This window comes from Carassius carassius, chromosome 9 (genome assembly GCF_963082965.1).
Source record: "Carassius carassius chromosome 9, fCarCar2.1, whole genome shotgun sequence".
Classification (NCBI taxonomy): Eukaryota; Metazoa; Chordata; class Actinopteri; order Cypriniformes; family Cyprinidae; genus Carassius; species Carassius carassius.
The window spans coordinates 20,525,682-20,547,087 of record NC_081763.1 but is presented as its reverse complement, the minus strand read 5'-3'; the positions used below and the strand labels follow the sequence as shown (position 1 = coordinate 20,547,087).

The 21,406-nt window shown below is 34.9% G+C and overlaps 1 protein-coding gene across 1 annotated transcript; it reads left to right on the top strand.

The window, feature by feature from the left end:
* The first annotated feature begins 16,702 nt into the window (after positions 1-16,702).
* On the top strand, positions 16,703-19,204 carry LOC132148606 (nicotinamide riboside kinase 1-like). The gene is made up of 8 exons (XM_059557308.1): positions 16,703-16,883; positions 16,976-17,066; positions 17,182-17,230; positions 17,513-17,678; positions 18,296-18,367; positions 18,455-18,561; positions 18,655-18,751; positions 18,833-19,204. The coding sequence occupies exons 1-7, from the start codon at positions 16,855-16,857 to the stop codon at positions 18,741-18,743; spliced, it is 603 nt and encodes a 200-aa protein (XP_059413291.1). The 5' UTR covers positions 16,703-16,854; the 3' UTR covers positions 18,744-18,751; positions 18,833-19,204.
* Positions 19,205-21,406: the final 2,202 nt, after the last annotated feature.

The window sequence follows — 21,406 nt, the reverse complement described above, 5'->3', positions numbered from 1 at the left end:
GTTCATTACTCTCTGTAATCACAGCACTGTGGGTGTCTGAGCTACAGGGGACCTGTGTGTCGCACCGGGCATCATCAGGACGCACAGGCAAACAAGATGATGCCAGTCTGGCTGACAATCTGGTGCTATCACAATAGGGGGAAAAATCCCATATTTGTTTTATTTAAAGAAAAAATATTTTATATAGCTTTAAATTTCTTAAATCACAATAAATAGACAATTATATAATTGGTTTGGCAGGATGTTGTGGAAAGTACTAAATAAATAAACTATATATGTGTGTGTGTGTGTGTGTGTGTGTGTGTGTGTGTGTAAACACTCATACACACAAACAGAACATAAATAAAAAAAATACATCTATTTGAAAAATTAGGGCCTTATAAGGGTTGAATGTGTAATGAATGAGTAACGTTTGAAGATGTCATCACAGACGTTTGGATTAAGGACTGTAAATGGCCTCATGATTATAATAATTTGGCAAGTTGGGACAAATTTACTATTTCGTTTCAGGATTCTCTAAGGTTTTAAGTGGTTCATCATTAAGTCTTCATTTAAATCAAACATTAAAAAAATATATCAAATGATCAGAGAATACATTTACATTTCTGATATTTTTAAAATTAATTATTTATTTATTTATATATATATTTGATTATACAACAAGGTAATTGGATTTGTTTATGTGTGATGATTTGTAATGGAAATGAATTTTACAGTAGTTATACAAAATTACATCTTGGGTTGAAATGCACTGCTTTATGTGTTTGTAAGCTAAAGAAAAGCACCAAAAATTCAAACACAAGGCAAACAGAGAGAGAGAGAGAGAGAGAGAGAGAGAGAGAGAAAACATTGGAATTTTTTTCTCAGATCTTCAGGGTTTTGCAGCAATTATTGTGAAGTATTACCAGATGTCTCGTGGTGGAGGTTATCTTATCCTTGAGCTTTGCTTTGCTTAAAGCTTTATAAGAATAAAAAAAACATGAAAAAAAGAAAAAACACCATGCAACCAAATGGCAACAAACTATGATGTATGATGTCATCAACAAGGTACAGCTAAAATACATATCTGACTCTGTCTTTTAACTGTTCTCTCAAGCTCTTCTCTCTCGGGTTTATTGACATCCCATCCCGTAGTGGATTGCATTTCAACTTTCAGTTTTTCTTGGACTGAACGATTTTACCTTAATCCTCAAATTGCACTGAAAATGGGGCTGTATTAGCGGTTTTATTTCTTCTTTTTTTTCTGTATGGATGAAATATTTACTTAAAACAGACTTTTTAGTCCTTAAGGGTAGTCTCACTCTCCGTTATTTAACCCTGGGGTGGTGTTTTTCAGACAGAGAGAGAGAGCTCTGTTGTTTTTGGATGAAGCAATATGATGCCACATTTGGTCTCGAGCAATTTTCAGTGTGACAGCTTAGATTTTATTCAGTTAAACATTCGAGACTTGTTTCAAAGCCAAATCTTCAATACTCTTGAGAATAGGCAAATTGCAACGGAAGCCTGTGCCACTAAGCACCGGTTGTTCATTTTACAGATAGGGATCAGCAGGCAAAAGAGCGCGGAACACACATCTGGGAGGTTTGATGCAACATACATGAGACGTGCCATGAAGCACAAAGGTTTGCACCGACTATCTTAATTGACCTTCACAAAGTCAGCATATAATGCTTAATACAGCATATTCTGCATCAAGCAGATGATTTAAAAGTAAAAGCAAAGCACGGAGCCTGGAAGCACATGAAATCATGGAAACTTTATTTGTGAGGCAAAGTGGCAGGGAATGTCTGGCATGAGATGAAGATGGCAAAGTCAGCTTTCTCCAGTCTGAGGTGACAAAGAGCCCGTAAAGTCCCAGCAGGAGGTGTAATTGAGCCATAATGAAACATTTTATTCTCTCTAGTAATTGTGTGATGAAAAAGAATAGCATTAGTATAAACGCACATATGCACCCGCACGTGCATGCTTGCATTGGAATAAATTCTCTTTGAAAGCTGTAGATGCTGTCCAGTCATTGAGATTTGATTGCGTTCTTGTATACGTTATGTCACTTTAATGACATGATTGCAAACCCACGCTGTGTTGTGTGGAAGCCTCCAGCCCTGTAACTTAGAGCTCACGGAGGCATTTAATGAAGGACCTGCAGATTTAAGAAACAACATTTTAAATTCAGTGGGTGGTAGGGGAAGAGCACAGAGGTGGAAAGAAGGACTGAATAGACAAACGGATAATGAGGGAGGAACATGGAGTGTTCTCAGAACGTTCTAGCAAGGTTCTCTCAAAGTTATCTTTCAATAACATTAATAGAACGTTCATTCAATGTTATCTGGTCTTTAACTAGTGTTCTCAAAACATTAGGACACACATTATTAATACATCATTTATGAAACATTTTTCTGAAATATTTTAGTGGTATGTTTTTTTAGAGAACATTCAAAACTAACATTCCTATAATGTTTGAAAAAAATAATAAAATGGAACATTTGCCTTAGTGTTGTGTTTAAATGTTCACATAACCAAAAAATTGTTTTAAACGTTTAAAAATGGCCATTTCGAACGATTAGGAATAAAGTTTTCATGACTTAATGGGAACATTAGCAAAATGTTCTCAGAACAAATTTTTCCTTGATGGGAAGGTGTATCAGGAATATTTTACACTTTAAAAATTTGCATATTTTTAGGTTAAATGGACAAAATGATTTAATGTATTCCTGCTGAAAAGACCATTTTAGGTCAGCATCAGTTAATGCTGGTTTGCTGCTGGTCCAGTATCATTGTGCTGTTAACCAGAAAAAGCTTGAGCAGCCCAGTCTTTGTGATTGGATGACCAAGTTAACATATGTTGGTATTCTTAGCATGGATTTAATTTGATTTTTTTTCATAATTTTTCAACAGAAAAATAAATAAATAAATAACAGGATATCTATTTAATAATTTTTTACTGAGAATTAATTGGCAGGTTATGTGTAATTTCATTGTACATTAATCTCACATCTTCATATGATTTTAAATAATGTATGGATTTAGCGACTGATGAAGAATGATTAAGGAATGATTAAGGATAATGTAATATGACGATGGATATATGTCTGAGCAAACCTCCCTAATTGGGCTGAACCAATGAGAATAATTTATAAAGAACAGATCAGGTTCAAATGTTTCATTAAAGTTTTTGTTCAAAGTTTGAAAGCACATAGCTTTGCTTTGAACAATTTAAGCGAATTTAAAAATGTTCCCTCATTGGTATAAAGAACAGGGCTGGAATCAAATGTTTGATAAATTGTGCCACACTTATGTTTGACTGGAGTAATTCCCCAGTGTTTGATGAGTCCACAGAAAACATCACTCACAGAATGCAACATACTTGTAAACACTTTATCTGAACGCATATGTGTGTTAGTGGGAGGGACAATCGAGGAGGCAGATCGGCCGCCCCCCGGCCTGCCAGCAGATGGCTTCAATTGAGCAGGAGATGGTGGGTGGACGTGCTTGCTGGTAATGACTAGGACACCTCTATATGATTCCTTAAATAGCAGCCTTGTTTGGACTAAAAATAAACTCTTGAGTACATAAAGGAATCATGACCTCTGACCTTTGACAGAAGGCTCAGAAGACTTTGACAATGGCCCCATAAATAGCGGAGGTCACATTTATAGATCACCTGCAAACGTGTACACACAGACACACAGACACACACACACATACACACATAATGAACTATAATTGTGGCACAGCCCCAGGCAGCAGGGCTTTGGCTCAGAATGGATGGCAACTCTAGATTAGACTGCAGAAGATCGTAGTTCAGAAATCCCATTTAAGTGCCATAACATCAATAGTCACAATTGTTTGTCATTCACAGCATAAATATATCAACTGACTTTACAAAATACATGGATGTTTTGCAGCAAAGAATATAATGACTCTGGAAAGTCTATGTCTTCAAACATTGACTACATTCTTAAATATCTTTTAAGATATTTAGGTTGTTTAATAAATATGCACATACAAAAGTTACCACAAGGTACTAAAAGGTACTGCAAAAATGTACTATTTAGTTACAAATATATACACTTTCGGGACTTAAATGTACTTTTAAGGTACTAACATGCACTCTTTAGGGGTGTACCTTTTTTAAAAGTACTGCCCCAGTGACAGATTTTGTCAGTGTCACCTTTTTTTCTTACAGTATTTGAATAGGTCATCTTTAATTTAACAATTTTTTTCAAATCACTTATTCATCCAGGAACAAAAAAACATGGCTGTCTTTATGAATGAGTCATTAAATTATTCACTCAACCAATTTGTTCATAAACACTGCTGTGTGTGTTGCTCAGAAATGCACAACGGTCAGTTGTGCTTCAACACTTTGTTTGTATCTATTTTCATTGAAGGAGCAATATTAGGCAAAATAATGGAAATACTTTCTATAATTTAAGTTCCAGTATTAACTTCTTGTTTATTGAACTGTTGTGCAAAAGCAATATTCCACTCACACGTGTGCTGTTTCAGTGAATTGCAAGCAGAATAGCACTTTTGCTCATGTAGAAGGGCCATTGCTTAAATTATCCGTCAAATTATTTCTTTTATATAACATCTGTATATTCTTTTATAGTCTTACAAGCCATCTAGTTTTAAATATCCATGGCAGCAAAATATAAGACCCACAAATACTAGGCTATTTCTCTTTTCTGTGGCTTATTAAATGTGTCCGTCTTTCTTCAGAGAATGTCACCTGACTAATGGGCTGCAACAGATGTTTGGATCCAATTGAAAGTCTAAAAACAACACACAGAAAAGCACAGACACACACACACATGCAAACCAAACCTTCTCATTTCACCTGGGAACACTCTGCAACCAGCTGTTGTCCAAACCATCGAAACTGCATGAACTTTGACCTGGCCTTCACCAAGCTTCAGCCAATTGTGAGCTGGCATGCCGTAGACATAAAGACAAATGGCCCTATCAGTGTAAAGTGCCTAATGACTGACAGGTGTGTGGGGCTTGGGGGGGTTCATGTGGTCAAACACATGTGGTGGCCCTTGATAAGCCGCTCTGAAATGAAAGGGCTCATTTGTGGGTGCTCTGTGGATCAGGAACCTCACCTCCAGCTGAGAGAGGAAACAGGTCGGTTTGCTTCAGCTATGAAAGAAGTAGAGTCTACCACACAACCATTATCTGAACTTGACCATGGCTGACAAGTGTACTCAAGCATACAACCAGCATCCAGGATGCTTTTCAATTATGGTTGCCTTGTCATAATATGGAATGCATTATCTTAGAGGATTCAGACATGAGTTCTTTCTCAGCATTTTTGCAGTATTGTCGTCACTCATGTGTAATGTATTCTTTCTCACCCAAGGTCAGAAGAATTTAATGATGAGAAATGTTTGAGTTTATATTAAAAATGCAATGGTTGCATAATTTGGTGTGTTGTCAGGTCTGAGCAGGTTGTGTGACATTAATATCTCTAGATGATTACTACAGCAGGCAGCAAAGCTAAAGTCTCCATTTGTGATCCATTTAATCTCACTGTTGTCTAGAAATAGCATTTAGATTTGTGTTTTTGTTGTACAGTCTACACTACAGTCTCTACTACACTACACTACTATAAAATCTTACCCCAAAATCGACCCCAAACCTTTAAATTATGAACTTGAACAATTTATAAGTTTAAATCATTATTGTTTTAAATGATAAAAGATTTTACTGAATTTCAGTTGAGCATTGTAATATAAGTCTTAAATTAAAATGACACAATGTGTTTTCAGAAAATACTTTTTTTTTTTTTTGCAGTGATCCATTTGGACGCAGTCACTGCACAATGATGGCACGTCTTTGGCCCCAGTGGCTCTCCCTCAGACTATAGGAACTGATGATTGTTTCAGTATGTCTGCTGGTGCAGAGCCTCAAGAGAGAAACAGGGAAGGAAGAAGCCTGAGATCCATTCAGCTGCAAGTTTTTTTTTTTTTTTTATTTGCATCTGTTAAACAAGTTCATTATTAAACCCGAGCTTTAAAAAGCTGAAAGTTAAAGTTAAAATGAAAGTTTCATGTTTTTTCTTTCTTTCTTGTTTCTGATGACTATAAAATAATAATAGAATCTAGAATTTGAATTTAAATATTTATTTTCCAATGAATTAATATAGCCATTTAAACATTAAATAAATGAAATATTTAATAAATGATTTATTATTACAACAAAAGCAAAACATTGCAAAGTTTCTTGATGTTTTAAGGGAAAATCATTCATGACTTCTTATCGGAATTCATGATTAATGTAAACTCATTTTGGAATCTTTTAGTATAGTATTAGTAGAAGCCTATATATATATAAATATATATATATAAATACTATATAAGTATTTACATATATATTAGTGTGTGTGTGTGTGTGTGTGTGTGTGTGTGTGTGTGTGTGTGTGTGTGTGTGTGTGTGTGTGTGTGTGTGTGTGTGAGAGAGAGAGAGAGAGAGAGAGAGAGAGCGAGAGAGTTTGTAAAAAAAACATTTTTTTGTAATATTATTTATTATGGAACAATACAATAGCTAAATTTAAAATTCAAGGCTGTATTTTGTACTTGTGTCTGATACTTGCTGTATAATCAAGCAAGCTTTTTGTCAGGCACTGAATTACTTTGTTATTTGCCTGTTTACAACTCCTTACACTTTTTTAACACAAAACATTTTACTGTAAAGTGTAAAACATCTAGCAGTGATTTTTTTTTCAGAACAGCTGCACTGTAAAACTATTACTAAGACCAGGAATTAACCATCCAGCTGTTCTGTAATAGATTTGTAATGCTTGAAAGAGAGCAAACCCTCCAGCACTTTTGTGTTTTCACTCTTGTGTTAAATGTCCTGCTGTATTCAAACAGAGCTAATATTTTCTCAAAATTATATTATCATATTTCTCAAAACTATAAACATACTTGAAATTCAGCAGTTTCATCTCTTGACAGTTTATGATAGTGCATTTTCTTTGTTAGTTTTGTGTTATTTAATGTATAATTCATCTAGTAATTTTTAAGATTGTATAAAAAGTACTTTTATTGGAGATTTGTCAGATACAGTACACTTTTGGGAAGTTCTAGAGAAAGAGTTAGAAAAAAAAAACGATATTAGTGAGAATAGCCTATAATTTAATTCTTTTCGAGATTAAGTTGATTACGACGTGAAAATGGTTAAAATACCTTCATATACTTTTTAAAAAGTTTTCAATATGTTTGTTTTTGCTGAAATCTTTTAGTTATTCATAATCGTGACCTGGGAGGCTTTGGATTTACAGTACATCTCCTAGCCATGATTCAACAATGACTCCGTTAATAATAAGGTTAATTGAAAATAGTAAAAATAATAATAATAATAATAATACATAAAATCCAACAATTAAATACAAACTACATCTCATTTGATGTTTTGACCTCTGATTAAATGATCTCACTCCCTCTCTCAGATAGAGAGAATATAGCTGTGCAAGAGTAGAAAGAAAATGCATCACTTAGTCGCACTTTGTTAACATGTATAAGTGAATATGTTCATACTATTACAGAAAAGACATTATGCTCACAAATGCATTCTCATTCTGTAATAGTTGTTAGGTTGTGCTGCCCTCTTCTGGTGACAGTCATTGCTTTCATTTGATCATGAAGTCATAAAAGTTACATATATATATATATATTTTTTTTTAATCCATCTTCCTATTTGTCATTTTACTAACCACAGTCACACAAGTGCTATTAAAATGTGAACATGCTAAATGATTCACATGCAATGTTTATGATAAAAAAGAAGAAGAAGAAGAAGAAGAAGAAGAAGAAGAAGAAAAGGAAAATCTTGAAAAAATCTTGGCTTAAGAAGCCTTTTTTAAAACATTATTTTTAACAAATAAATAAAACAAAAGAAACCCTCTTTATTAAGTAATGGTGATTTATTTGTCCAATGGGAGTCCCTGTTACTTATAAAATGAGGTCAATAGAGACACACTGCTGTGTGCACAAACTTAAGTATCAACAGAGACAAAGCAATATTCAAATGCTCTACTGTAGCAGAGTTCAGAAAACAGGGTGTACTACATGGACTAGACTAGAGAGACTGTGATCTGAATCCAGGGAGTGTTTTTTCTCAGTATCAGACAGTGTTCTGCCCACAGGCTGTTCACTTGATGCTGAAACACAAACGTCTGTCTCTGCAACATTATAGGGAGTGTTTGAGTATTATACTTAGATTAAGCATTAATGAGATAATTCATAATAATTTAAGAAGCCATAAATGAACAGTATTGAAAGGTGGTGACTGAAATGATACCTCTGGTGGAGAGCTTGGGGATTTGCATGAGGGTGTTAGCATCCCCCCCCCCCCATTAGATGAAGTCTCATGTATAATTTAAACAGAGCTGCTGAGAGTATTTGCTCTTGAATATCTGTAATAGACAAATGTCCTGTAATATGTTGTTTATTTGATCCTGAGGGTACAAATGTCACTGTGCATCTTCCTGGATCCGTCTTTATTCATTACGAGCACAGTCTTACTAGATTCATTGTCTTTCTCTAATGCAAAAAAAACATCTATTTGTGAGATCAGTGTAGTCGATGGAAACCCACCTGTTTAATAACAGCTTTTTTCTTATTGTGTCCTTCATTCTTGTATGAGACTCAAGTACAGTCAAAAACCCATGTTAACAGTAAAATATTGTTGAAAGTAGTCTTTAATTAATTATACATTATAAAAAAGTATCACGAGTGCCTCGTGAAATGGATATATGGATTCATCACCCTCACACTGCTATGAATAATGCAAGCATGTTCAAGGCAAATTCACTGAAATGAAAATTCATTCATAACACTGAAGAAAAAATGGCTTTCTGTCCAGTGCAAAAAAACATTTTGAGTGTTTTCAGCCGTAGACTTTTTTCAGCCGTCACTTGGTGTGTAAATTCTGACCTCTGTACAGACAATTCTAATAGTGTGAAGTGACATTCAGCCAAGTATGGTGACCCATACTCGGAATTTGTGCTCTGCATTTAACCCATCCGAAATGCACACACACAGAGCAGTGAACACACACACACACACTGTGAGCACACACCCGGAGCAGTGGGCAGCCATTTATGCTGCGGCGCCCGGGGAGCAGTTGGGGGTTCGATGCCTTGCTCAAGGGCACCTAAGTCGTGGTATTGAAGGTGGAGAGAGAACTGTACATGCACTCCCCCCACCCACAATTCCTGCCGGCCCGGGACTCGAACCCACAACCTTTCGATTGGGAGTCCGACTCTCTAACCATTAGGCCACGACTTCCCCATGTTGATTGCTTCTTCAGTAAATTCAGTAAACTTTAAAACACAATGTAATGCAGTGTAAAATGCAACACTGGTAAAAAAAAAAAAAAAAAAAACATATATGGAAAAATTCCTGATATATTGATGAGCTATTGTACAATATGAATAAGCAGATGATTTAAATGAAATATTGGTTGTATTAATATTTAAAGTGAAAAGATATTGCAAGTAATATGGAATTTTTAACCCTCCTGGAGAAAGAAAACATTTCTCATGCATTAGATCTGTTGATGTGCTCACACTTTGTAGCTGTTTGTTTGCTGCTCAATCCATCGTTAACCTGGAGGTGATCATATAGTTACTGTGTCATAAAGAATATAGTGACAGAATGAAGAAGCAATCAACATGTCGAGACCTGCAAACCCAATCCCTGCTGACACCCTCCTGAGGTGAGTGAGGCAGGTGAAAAATGAAAATTACTGAGAAAATGGAGGATATGATTTCAACAGTGCTGTCTGATATTAGATAGAGAACCGGCAACAGGATACATAACATTAGATTTATGTTCCTGGAATATTCTTTCAAACTGAATTGAAAATACTCAATGCAATTATAATAAAACAAATAAAATTTTTGTAAGAATATTGTGGAAAAATATTTTAATGTAAAGTCAGCCACATCAAAGCTCCAAAGGTATCAAAAATGTATTGTTAAAAACTATCGCATAGCGTGTGTGACGTTTCGAGCATGCAGGCTCTTCATCAGACAAATGAACAATACTGATTTATCTGATCTTTATAGGACTACCTCCAAGTAATTAAAGGTCACATGACCGTACAATACTATCATGATAACAACAATAACATGTTAAACAAGAAGAAAGACAATATATATATATATACACACATGAAACCAAACATAAAGAACTATGCAAAATACAAAAATACTAATCTTAATATATTAATCAACATCAATAAATACCTATACATACATAAATGATAACCACAAAACATTATATAAATTAAAAATTAAATATATTGTGTTTTAAAGAAATGGACGAATGTCAAAATCCTCATTTAATCGTAAGAATAAGAATATTGTGGAAATGTTATGTTAGAAAGTCCTCAAAATAACATTAAGGACAATGGATATAGATACAGCATTACTGTAATTTGCCAAGGTATTGAACATTCAACTATATTTGGGCATGTATATTCTGTAAATAATAAATCTAATAAATTATTATAGGTAGTGTTGCCTTATAGTAATGCAGTACAATAAGTCTTCAGGTTTCTAACCAAAATATCTCTTTAAAATATATGTTAATATGTATGTTAAATGTATGTGTACAATCACACTAACTGAAAAAAATGAGGTTGCCTAGACATGAATAAAAGTAACACCACACCTGTGATCCACCAAATAACACTGATATTTCAAGTTATTTCTCAAGACTAAAAATTGCCCTAATTATGACCTTTTTGCTTAGATTATGGTGAATTAGATGAAACAGCAGTTTGTCTGTCCACTGGCTAGACATTGGGATGAGGACCTAAACTTTAAGCTATACTCTACTCATATGTGCTGGACTCCGCAAACACTGCAGTGCTGGAAGCAATGCATTCATCAAAGCATCATGTCCAAAGCTATCAGACAGAAAGGAAACAAGATTGAACACTATGAGACCAATGATGAAAAGCGAATAAAGTTAAAAATATGTATTGTTTTACATGACGTGAAAGTGCACTATCCAAACTTAAATCATTATAATTCACGAACGCTTTTAAAACAATCTTTTTAAAGAAGACAATCAGCAAATTATTGCAGATGTAGAATCCTTAAAAAAGTATGAAAAAGTTATAGAAGTTAAAATTTACTTTAAAGAAAATATTTATTATTATTTTTTTATTGTATTATATATAGGCCTATATATATATATTGATATTTTAAGCTTTCAAATTATATTTGAAATTATATTTATGATGGTTACTAAAACGTGATAGGGAAAAATGCAATGGATAAAAATACTTTTTGTGACAAAGTTTATAACTCCTGTTAGGATGTAGATTTGTAATGTTGTAGAGGCGCACTCTTGTCATAACAAATCTACATAATAACATTGATCTATTACTGTTCTTGCTTAATTTGTAACAAAACAAAAAAACATTGGTGGAATATCATCTGTTTAAGAGTCTAAGATTAGGTTTTAATAATATAGTGAAGTAAACTTCTAGCGGGATGGTGCAGTTAAAGGTTAAAGTTGTTTTTACAAATAGAAGTTCGAATGCTCTAAACAGAAGTCGTGGTCACAGGCTGGGTACAGAAACTGAGCATTGCCGGATTACAGATTTACACACCACAAACTCTCCAGTGTTAGCTAATTTTGGGTTGCGCAAGGCTAACCGCAGCCGGCGTGCGCCTCTTATTTATTGAACTTATTAAATATCGTTATTTAAACTTATTTATTTTTTATTTTATTTTTTAAATGGGGGGGGAAGTCAGAAAGATGAATAGCTTATAGCCTACTTGGAAATTCATGAGCTAGTTAGCCTCTAAAATATGAGTGAATGGGAGGAGCGCGTGGCTGATATCACTAAGGAGTTTTGTATTTTCTGGGAACTGAAATACAAAACACAAAGCATATAATATCTTGAAATAATGGACATTTTTAAACTTTCCGTTTTAGCTTTCGTCCTTCGCACATTAACTAAAACGCCTTTTGTTTTTGTCAGGAGAAGAGCCAAGGCAACAGATATAGGCCATTAGTGCACATTGCTGATCTGGTGAAGGGATCCAGATCCAGGAGCAGGTCAGAGGCGTCACGGTCATTCAAAGCGAGGGGGCACGGGTAGGTTTGCCAACTTTAAGTGGCAATCATGGTTTTTCATAGAAAAATAACACACACACACACACACACACACACACACACACACACACACACACACACACACACACACACACACACATATACATATATATATATATATATATATATATATATATATATATATTAGGGATGGGACGGTATGAAAATTTAATATCACGATTATAGTGACTAAAATTATCACGATTATCAATATTATCACGGTTTTGTTGAAACGAGATGAAAGTGTTCAAAAATAGTTGATGCTCACACTGAAAACATTTCAGCAAGTTTTATATTTAATAATCAACAAACAACTAATAAAACAAGCAACTCTATGCACTTAATTTAAAGAAAGATTAAATTCTGTGGCATTTCCTTCCTTACAATGAAAAGTGTAGAAGCATAGAAAAGCATAGAAAAGTCACTGACTTTCGCCATTCCTTCTCGAAAAAAAAACAAAAAAAACATTGTGCGCTGCGCTTGCGTCAGACTGTTGCTGGCTGGACATGATTTAATAGTGAGTTATTAAAACCGCGATAATCAAACACGGTTTTAATGATAATTCATTTTTAAACGATATTACTAACCTTCAGCACATTTTATCACGGTTATCAATAAAACCGGTTATCGTCCCATCCCTAATATATATATATATATATATATATATATATATACACACACACACACACACACACACACACATATATACAACCCGAATTCCGGAAAAGTTGGGACGTTTTTTAAATTTTAATAAAATGAAAACTAAAGGAATTTCAAATCACATGAGCCAATATTTTATTCACAATAGAACATAGATAACATAGCAAATGTTTAAACTGAGAAATTTTACACTTTTATCCACTTAATTAGCTCATTTAAAATTTAATGCCTGCTACAGGTCTCAAAAAAGTTGAGCAACAAATGGCTAAAAAAGCAAGCAGTTTTGAAAAGATTCAGCTGGGAGAACATCTAGTGATTAATTAAGTTAATTGATATCAGGTCTGTAACATGATTAGCTATAAAAGCTTTGTCTTAGAGAAGCAGAGTCTCTCAGAAGTAAAGATGGGCAGAGGCTCTCCAATCTGTGAAAGACTGCGTAAAAAAATTGTGGAAAACTTTAAAAACAATGTTCCTCAACGTCAAATTGCAAAGGCTTTGCAAATCTCATCATCTACAGTGCATAAGATCATCAAAGGATTCAGAGAAACTGGAGAAATCTCTGTGCGTAAGGGACAAGGCTGGAGACCTTTATTGGATGCCCGTGGTCTTCGGGCTCTCAGACGACACTGCATCACTCATCGGCATGATTGTGTCAATGACATTACTAAATGGGCCCAGGAATACTTTCAGAAACCACTGTCGGTAAACACAATCCGCCGTGCCATCAGCAGATGCCAACTAAAGCTCTATCATGCAAAAAGGAAGCCATATGTGAACATGGTCCAGAAGCGCCGTCATGTCCTGTGGGCCAAGGCTCATTTAAAATGGACTATTTCAAAGTGGAATAGTGTTTTATGATCAGACGAGTCCAAATTTGACATTCTTGTTGGAAATCACGGACGCCGTGTCCTCCGGGCTAAAGAGGAGGGAGACCTTCCAGCATGTTATCAGCGTTCAGTTCAAAAGCCAGCATCTCTGATGGTATGGGGGTGCATAAGTGCATACAGTATGGGCAGCTTGCATGTTTTGGAAGGCTCTGTGAATGCTGAAAGGTATATAAAGGTTTTAGAGCAACATATGCTTCCCTCCAAACAACGTCTATTTCAGGGAAGGCCTTGTTTATTTCAGCAGGACAATGCAAAACCACATACTGCAGCTATAACAACAGCATGGCTTTGTCGTAGAAGAGTCCGGGTGCTAACCTGGCCTGCCTGCAGTCCAGATCTTTCACCTATAGAGAACATTTGGCGCATCATTAAACGAAAAATACGTCAAAGACGACCACGAACTCTTCAGCAGCTGGAAATCTATATAAGGCAAGAATGGGACCAAATTCCAACAGCAAAACTCCAGCAACTCATAGCCTCAATGCCCAGATGTCTTCAAACTGTTTTGAAAAGAAAAGGAGATGCTACACCATGGTAAACATGCCCCGTCCCAACTATTTTGAGACCTGTAGCAGAAATCTAAATTGAAATGAGCTCATTTTGTGCATAAAATTGTAAACTTTCTCAGTTTAAACATTTGCTATGTTATCTATGTTCTATTGTGAATAAAATATTGGCTCATGTGATTTGAAAGTCTTTTAGTTTTCATTTTATTAAAATTTAAAAAACTTCCCAACTTTTCCGGAATTCGGGTTGTATATATATTATACACTGAACAAAATTAGAAACTCAACACTTTTGTTTTTGCCCCCATTTGTCATGAGCTGAACTCAAAGATCTAAAACTAAAAGATCTATTTCTCTCAATTGTTCACAAATCTGTCTAAATCTGTGTTAGTGAGCACTTCTCCTTTGCCGAGATAATCTATCCACCTCACAGGTGTGGCATATCAAGATACTGATAAGACAGCATGATTATTGCACAGGTGTGCCTTAGACTGGCCACAATAAAAGGCCACTCTAAAATTTGCCGTTTTATCACACAGCACAATGCCACAAGTATCGCAAGTTTTGAGGCAGAATGCAATTGGCATGCTGACTGCAGGAATGTCCTCCAGAGTGGTTTCCCGTGATTTGTATGTTAATTTCTCCTACATAAGCCATCTCCAAAGGCGTTTCAGATTATTTGGTAGTACATCCCACTGACCTCACAACTGCAAACCACGTATAACCACACCAGCCCAGGACCTCCACATCCAGCATTTTCACCTCCAAGATCGTCTGAGAACAGCCACCCGGATAACTGCTGCGACAATCGGTTTGCACAACCAAAGAATTTCTGCACAAACTGTCAGAAACCATCTCAGGGAAGCTCAACTGCATGCCGTCTTCGTCATCGGAGTGTCATCGGAGTGCAGTTCACCGTCGTAACCGACTTGAGTGGGCAGATGCTCACATTCGATGGCGTCTGGCACTTTGGAGAGGTGTTCTCTTCACGGATTAATCCCGGTTTTCACTGTACAGGGCAGATGGCACACAGTGTGTATGGCATTGTGTGGGTAAGCGGTTTGCTGATGTCTTCATTGTGGATTGAGTGGCCCATGGTGGTGGTGGGGTTATGGTATGGGCAGGCTGCATTAGAGTGCTTTCAACGGCTCAAGCCTCCATTACCAGCTTTAAACTGATGTTTTGGAACCAGCAAAAGTGGCATTGGATGAGATACTGAAGAAATAATCCTACTCACAATAGAGATTTAAGTACAAAACCCGGACAAATGCCTTTGAATATATAATCTGATCGATGACTTGTGGTGTGGTAACCATAGTATAAGCGGAATAATTGACTCAGGGCCATTGAATTATTAGAAAAATAACGCATTTCCGAGGTGGTGATGCTCAAACGACACAAAGCAGTCAATTATTCCTTTCTTATTGTATACCACACCACCACATACACTGCTGTAACTGCCTGAAATTTCATTTAAAATGCCCATTTAAATTTCTATTGTTTTTTTTTTTTTTTTTTTTTTTTACAAAATCTACTTTTACCTACAGGTTAAAATCAATCCTAGAAGCAGACGAGATTTGGTGAGTTATATGACCTTTTTATATGCATTGTTCTTAAATATTTTCTTTGGATTACACACGAAAGGGTGTATATTCACACAGATAATTCTAAAAATACAATCACTGAGAAATTACAATTTCAGAAAAAATCTGATATTTTTTTCCCAGTAAAGAGAAACTAAAAGTATTGTCATATTAACTTGACCTCATGTTTTCAAGTTTGCCATCTGATTTGCACCGTTGCCTTGTACAAATATAATAAAGTATAATTGTTTTTAAAACTGAAAAAGAAGCAGTATCTTGTGTGTTTCATCTCTTTTGCTTATCCTTTGTCTTTATTCGTGTTAATGTTATTCAATTCATTCCAACTTGATTGGTGCTCCAAGGTTGCTGATATGAAGTCCATCAGCACTGAGGGGTTTCACTTCTCTCTGCTTGTCTGTATTTTTGTGCTTTCTAGACAGACTGTGCAGTTTCGTGTTGGGGATTTTACAGAATAATAGCAATGAATTACGACTCTTCCAATATGCACATTTATGTGGTTTATCTACAATATGTGCACTAGATAGAGCAAAGCCTAAAAGGGATAGTTCACCCAAAAATAAACATTTTGTCATCATGACTTTTTTTCTGTGGAGTACATAAGTTGTTTTATTTTTTGGAGCTGATTGATCTCTATTGTATGGACAAAAATTACAGAGACATCTTTTAAAATATGATGTTTCATAGAAAAAAAGTCATACAGGTTTGAACAATATGAGTTTGATTAAATGTTGGCAGAATCAAAATTTTTGTGTGAACTCTCCCTTTGAATAGTATTAATACTGGATGTCAATGTAATATTCTGTCCTCCAGTGAGCGCTCAGCTCTGCAGGAGGCGCTATAGAGCAGTTTTGATCTGTAAGTGAACAAAGAAGAAGAGCTGCACCATACCAGTCTATGCACTGCATCATACACGAGTTTCTGTTAGTTGAGCTGAAGTCCACTCACTAACTCCACTTACTAAACGTTTACAAATGTATACTCTGTCTTAAATGCATGCATCTCGCTACTTAACAAAAGTTTCAATGTTGAAAACGTACGTTGAAAAAATTGACTTAAAATGAGAAAATTAATCTTAGGAATTGGCGGGTGAGTAAATAAGGCGCGTATACAGTAAAGTTGAAATGTTGTCCCATGTTCAGTCCCTGCATATGTGAATTTTACATGAATTGACTTGGCAGGATGACAAATGGAGGAAAGACGACTCTGAGTAAAAGCCTCCAGGAGCTTCTGCAAAACAGCTGTGTTATTTCTCAAGACAACTTCTTCAAGGTGCCACGCCCACTTTATTTGTTATTAGTTAATTTGTCATTCTCTGTGTAAGTAGATCAGTCAGTCATTTAACATGTAGATGACAAATTCTTGTTAATTTGTGTCTATTTCTCAGGATGACTCGCTGGTCCCTGTTGATGTCAATGGCTTTAAGCAATACGACAGTAAGAACAATCCTCTTATTTAATACTTAGCTTTGCTCTTCTGTTTAATGTCTCTCAGCATGGCAGTTGTCCTGGTTTGCAAAACACTGTATTTTATATAGAGTAGAGTGGGGGAAGAGTCAAGATACATTTGTTGTAACGATAGTCTACGTTGACCAGTGTGATGTAGACATGATGAACCTGAGAGAAAACGGATTTTCTGGACACATTTAACCTGTTTCACAGAAAAAAAATTACCTTAATGTCCTTAAACCTACATTATTTTTACAAACTTCTCTGCAGCTTTGGACGCCCTGCACATGGACAGGATGATGGCAGACACGGGTTTGTGGCAGGAGGATCCTCAGAGCTTCATGACATCTCGTGGTCTCGCAGTGAAATCCACACCATCAGAGCCATCCAATGTGTTTATTATTATAGTGGAAGGATTCCTCATTTTTAATCACAAGTAATTTTGTCCAACTATCTCTCTTTTATGAAAGATGAAGAGGAAGTCATACAGGCGAAAGTTTTTGGACAGTTGCTCTGGTTTGAAAGGCAAGATGAGACAGAACTCTATTAATCTCGGAGGAAAACATTCTCTTCTCAACAGATGCAAAAGATCCTTTATGACAAATTCGTGACATTATAGTTCACCCAAAAATGTAAATTGTGTAGTCAGTTACTCAACCTCTTTTTGTTCCAAACTTGTATGACTGACTTTCATCTTGGAAACACAAATGAAGATATTAGATTTAATAACACCTGACAGATTTCACAGAAGGTCTGTGAAACCAAAACCAAAACTTTGATGCTTCTTAAAAAGTCATTGTAAACGTAATCCATATGAATGGAGCAATGGGTCTTCTGAAGAGACACAGTCACTTTATATGATGGGCAGATTTAATTTAGACTGTAATCGACTCATAAACTCTGATCAGTGCACATACATGTAGCACTTTGTCAAACAAAATTGCATTTTTCAGAAGTGTGAATGACCTCTGGAGCACTTAAACATGCTTGAGCATGGATTGCATCGTCATGGACAGTTGAATGTGTTTCAAATGATCCATGTTGTACTTCCAGGCCACTTAATAGCTTGTTCAACAAGAGGTACTTCCTGCAGATCCCTTATGAGACATGTAAAGAGAGAAGAAGGTAGGAATGAGACTCCTGATTGTTGAGTTTGGTTTGATGAACCATTAATGTTTTGACTGATTCGGTCACCTTTTTCTGTCTCAATAGCTCAAGAGTCTATGTGCCTCCGGATCCACCAGGCTACTTTGATGGATATGTCTGGCCCATGTACTTAAAAAATAGAAAAGTGATGGAAGAAACTGTAAATGACATAGGTACTGTAATATTTTAACACTCAATGATTACGGTGACTTAAATCACTTTTATTGTGGTGAATTGTGTGAGTGAGGTCTTTGCACTCTATACAGTGTTTCTGGATGGCACACAGAAGAGAGAGGCGTTGCTCTCAACTGTTCTTGCAGACATTCAGGAGATGCCTATGGTTATACAGAGATGAGTTGTCAGGTGAGTTGTTCAGCCGCACACTTATATGATTTAGCCGTTTACTCTCATTCATTTCTTTCTCTGACTGAATTTAATTCCCAGATTTTGAGGACCAACGTTTCGCAGCTGTCTGTTTCTGCAAGTATACTATCAGAATCAGAATTATGAGGAGCTTTAATACCAAATATGTTTACTCACTCAAGGAATTTGACTTCGCGAACAAGAGCTTCCAGTGCAGAAGAAAGTACACACACAGTGCAAACATAGATGTTAGTGCAGATATACATAGAATCACACAGTAAAGACAAAATAACACTGATATAAGAAAAACTGAAAATAAGTAATGCACTATATATAGAAATATAAAGAAAAACATATGTTTAAATGAATGTACAGAAATGTTATTTACAAGTGTACCATGTATACAATGTACAGTTTCCAAATACCATGTATAAAAGTGTTAGTTATGATGGAGAGTGTGTAGTTGTGAACTTTTTGAAATATCTTTACTAATTAAAGTAACTGCTTTCTATTTGAATATTTTAAAATGTAATTTATTCCTGTGATCAAAGTTGCATTTTCAGCATCATTACTCCAGTCTTCAGTTTCACGTGATCAGGAAATCATTTTAATATGCTGATTATCAATATTTAAAACAGTTGAGTACATTTTCTTTCAGGATTCTTTGAATAGAAAGATCCAAAGATCACCATTTATCTAAAATAAAAAGCTTTTGTAACATTATACACTATTCCATTCAAAAGCTTTGAGTCACTGTTATTTCTTTCTTTTTTCCTTTTTTTTTTTTTGATCGAGATTATAGAAATTAATACTGTTATTTAGCAAGGATGCTTTAAAATGATCAAAAGGGATAAGTCATTGATAATGTTACAAAAGATTTCTATTTCAGAAAAATACTGTTCTTCTGAACTCTATTCATCAAAGAAACCTGAAAAAAACCTATTCTGCTGTTTTCAACAAATGTTTTGTTTAGCAGCAAAACAATATTAGAATGATTTCTGAAGGATCATGTGACTGGATTAATGCTAAAAATATAGCTTTGAAATAACAGGAATAAATTACATTTTAAAATATTTTCAAATATAAAAGAGTTATTTTAAATAGTAGAAATATTTCAAAATTTTGGATCAAATACATGCAGGCTTGGTGAGCAGAAGATCATTTTTTAAAAACATTAAAAATCTAACAGTTCAAAACCTTTTGACTGGTAGCCTATAGTTTGAAGTTAAAGATATTAAAATATATAGTCTGAGACTATTATTTGACAGTGATTTCACATTTCTTATTTGTATGAAGGATAAATACAAATCAAAGGTTCATTCATATATGTATAAATATAAATAATGCACACACACAAAATAAAGTTGTACTAGAATGTAAAGTGATAAATAGTAGCTATAAAGGTTATTGTGCATGTTTGAATTGCGAACCAAATATCAAAACAGGGACACCACAGCTCCAGAGATTGAGAAATATTTATTTGTGTTCTCACCACAGGTGACGTTTGGAGCTTAAACGTTCTACATCAGATGTTCAAGCTCTAAACGTCACCTGTGGTGAGAACACAAATATTTCTCAATCTCTGGAGCTGTGGTGTGCCTGTTTCGATATTTGGTTCTAATTTTTGTGTGGTTGAGCACCCACACTGAGCTTTTTTGGCCTAACTGATGTGCACTCTTGGACTGTTTTTTTGTTTGTTTAACTCTTATTTGTATTGCGCAATGGGAGAACATTTAACTGTTCATGAGGTAGATTGCCTATAGCCAACAAACTGCCATTCAGAAGTTTGGGATATGAATGATGAACTGTATATTTTAATGCATCAAGCCTGCATTTATTTGATCAAAAATGCTGTTATATAATAGACTATATATTATAGTCTATTATATAGTTCTATATATTAATATACTTTAAAATATAATTTATTCATGTGAAGCAAAGCTGAATATTCAGCATCATTACTCGTGTCTTTGGTGTCACACGATCCTTCAGAAATCATTAAAATATGCAGATTTATAATCAATGTTGGAAATCGTTTTGTTGCTTAATATTGTTTGGGACCTGTGATATTTTTCCTGGATTCTGTGATAAGTTAAAAACTTTAAAAAGAACAGTATTTATTCAAAAAGATTTTTTAAATGGATAAAAGGTGATATTGTTAGAAAAGATTATTCTATTTTGAATAAACTGTTATTTTTTATTTTATGGAACACAAGATACAAAAACGGTTTCAACACTGATAATAAATCAGCATAAGAAAGATTTCTAAAGGATCATGTGACACTGATGACTGGAGTAATTATGCAGAAAATTCAGTGCTCTGTCACAAAATACATTATATTTTAAAGTATAATAAGATAGGAAACCAATTTTAGAAATTGCAATAATATTTCACTATATTACAGTTTTACAGAGACTCAATTAAAAAAACATTAGTAATCTAAGAGATATATATATATATATATATATATATATATATATATATATATACATATAAAATGTATATATACACACACACACACACACACACACACTGGGCACTTTATTAGGTGCACCTTGCTAGTACCGGGTTGGACCCCTTTTGCCTTCAGAACTGTTTTAATTTTTCGTGGCATAGATTCAGCAAGGTGTTGGAAACATTCATCAGAGATTTTG

Bases quoted from the DNA above. Each gene is read 5' to 3' on its own strand.
- LOC132148606 (XM_059557308.1), top strand. From the start codon at position 16,855: ATGAGAAAATTAATCTTAGGAATTGGCGG. The intron at 17,067-17,181 runs GTGCCACGCCCA...TCTATTTCTCAG, and splicing joins CTCAAGACAACTTCTTCAAG to GATGACTCGCTGGTCCCTGT. The intron at 18,562-18,654 runs GTACTGTAATAT...CACTCTATACAG, and splicing joins AGAAACTGTAAATGACATAG to TGTTTCTGGATGGCACACAG.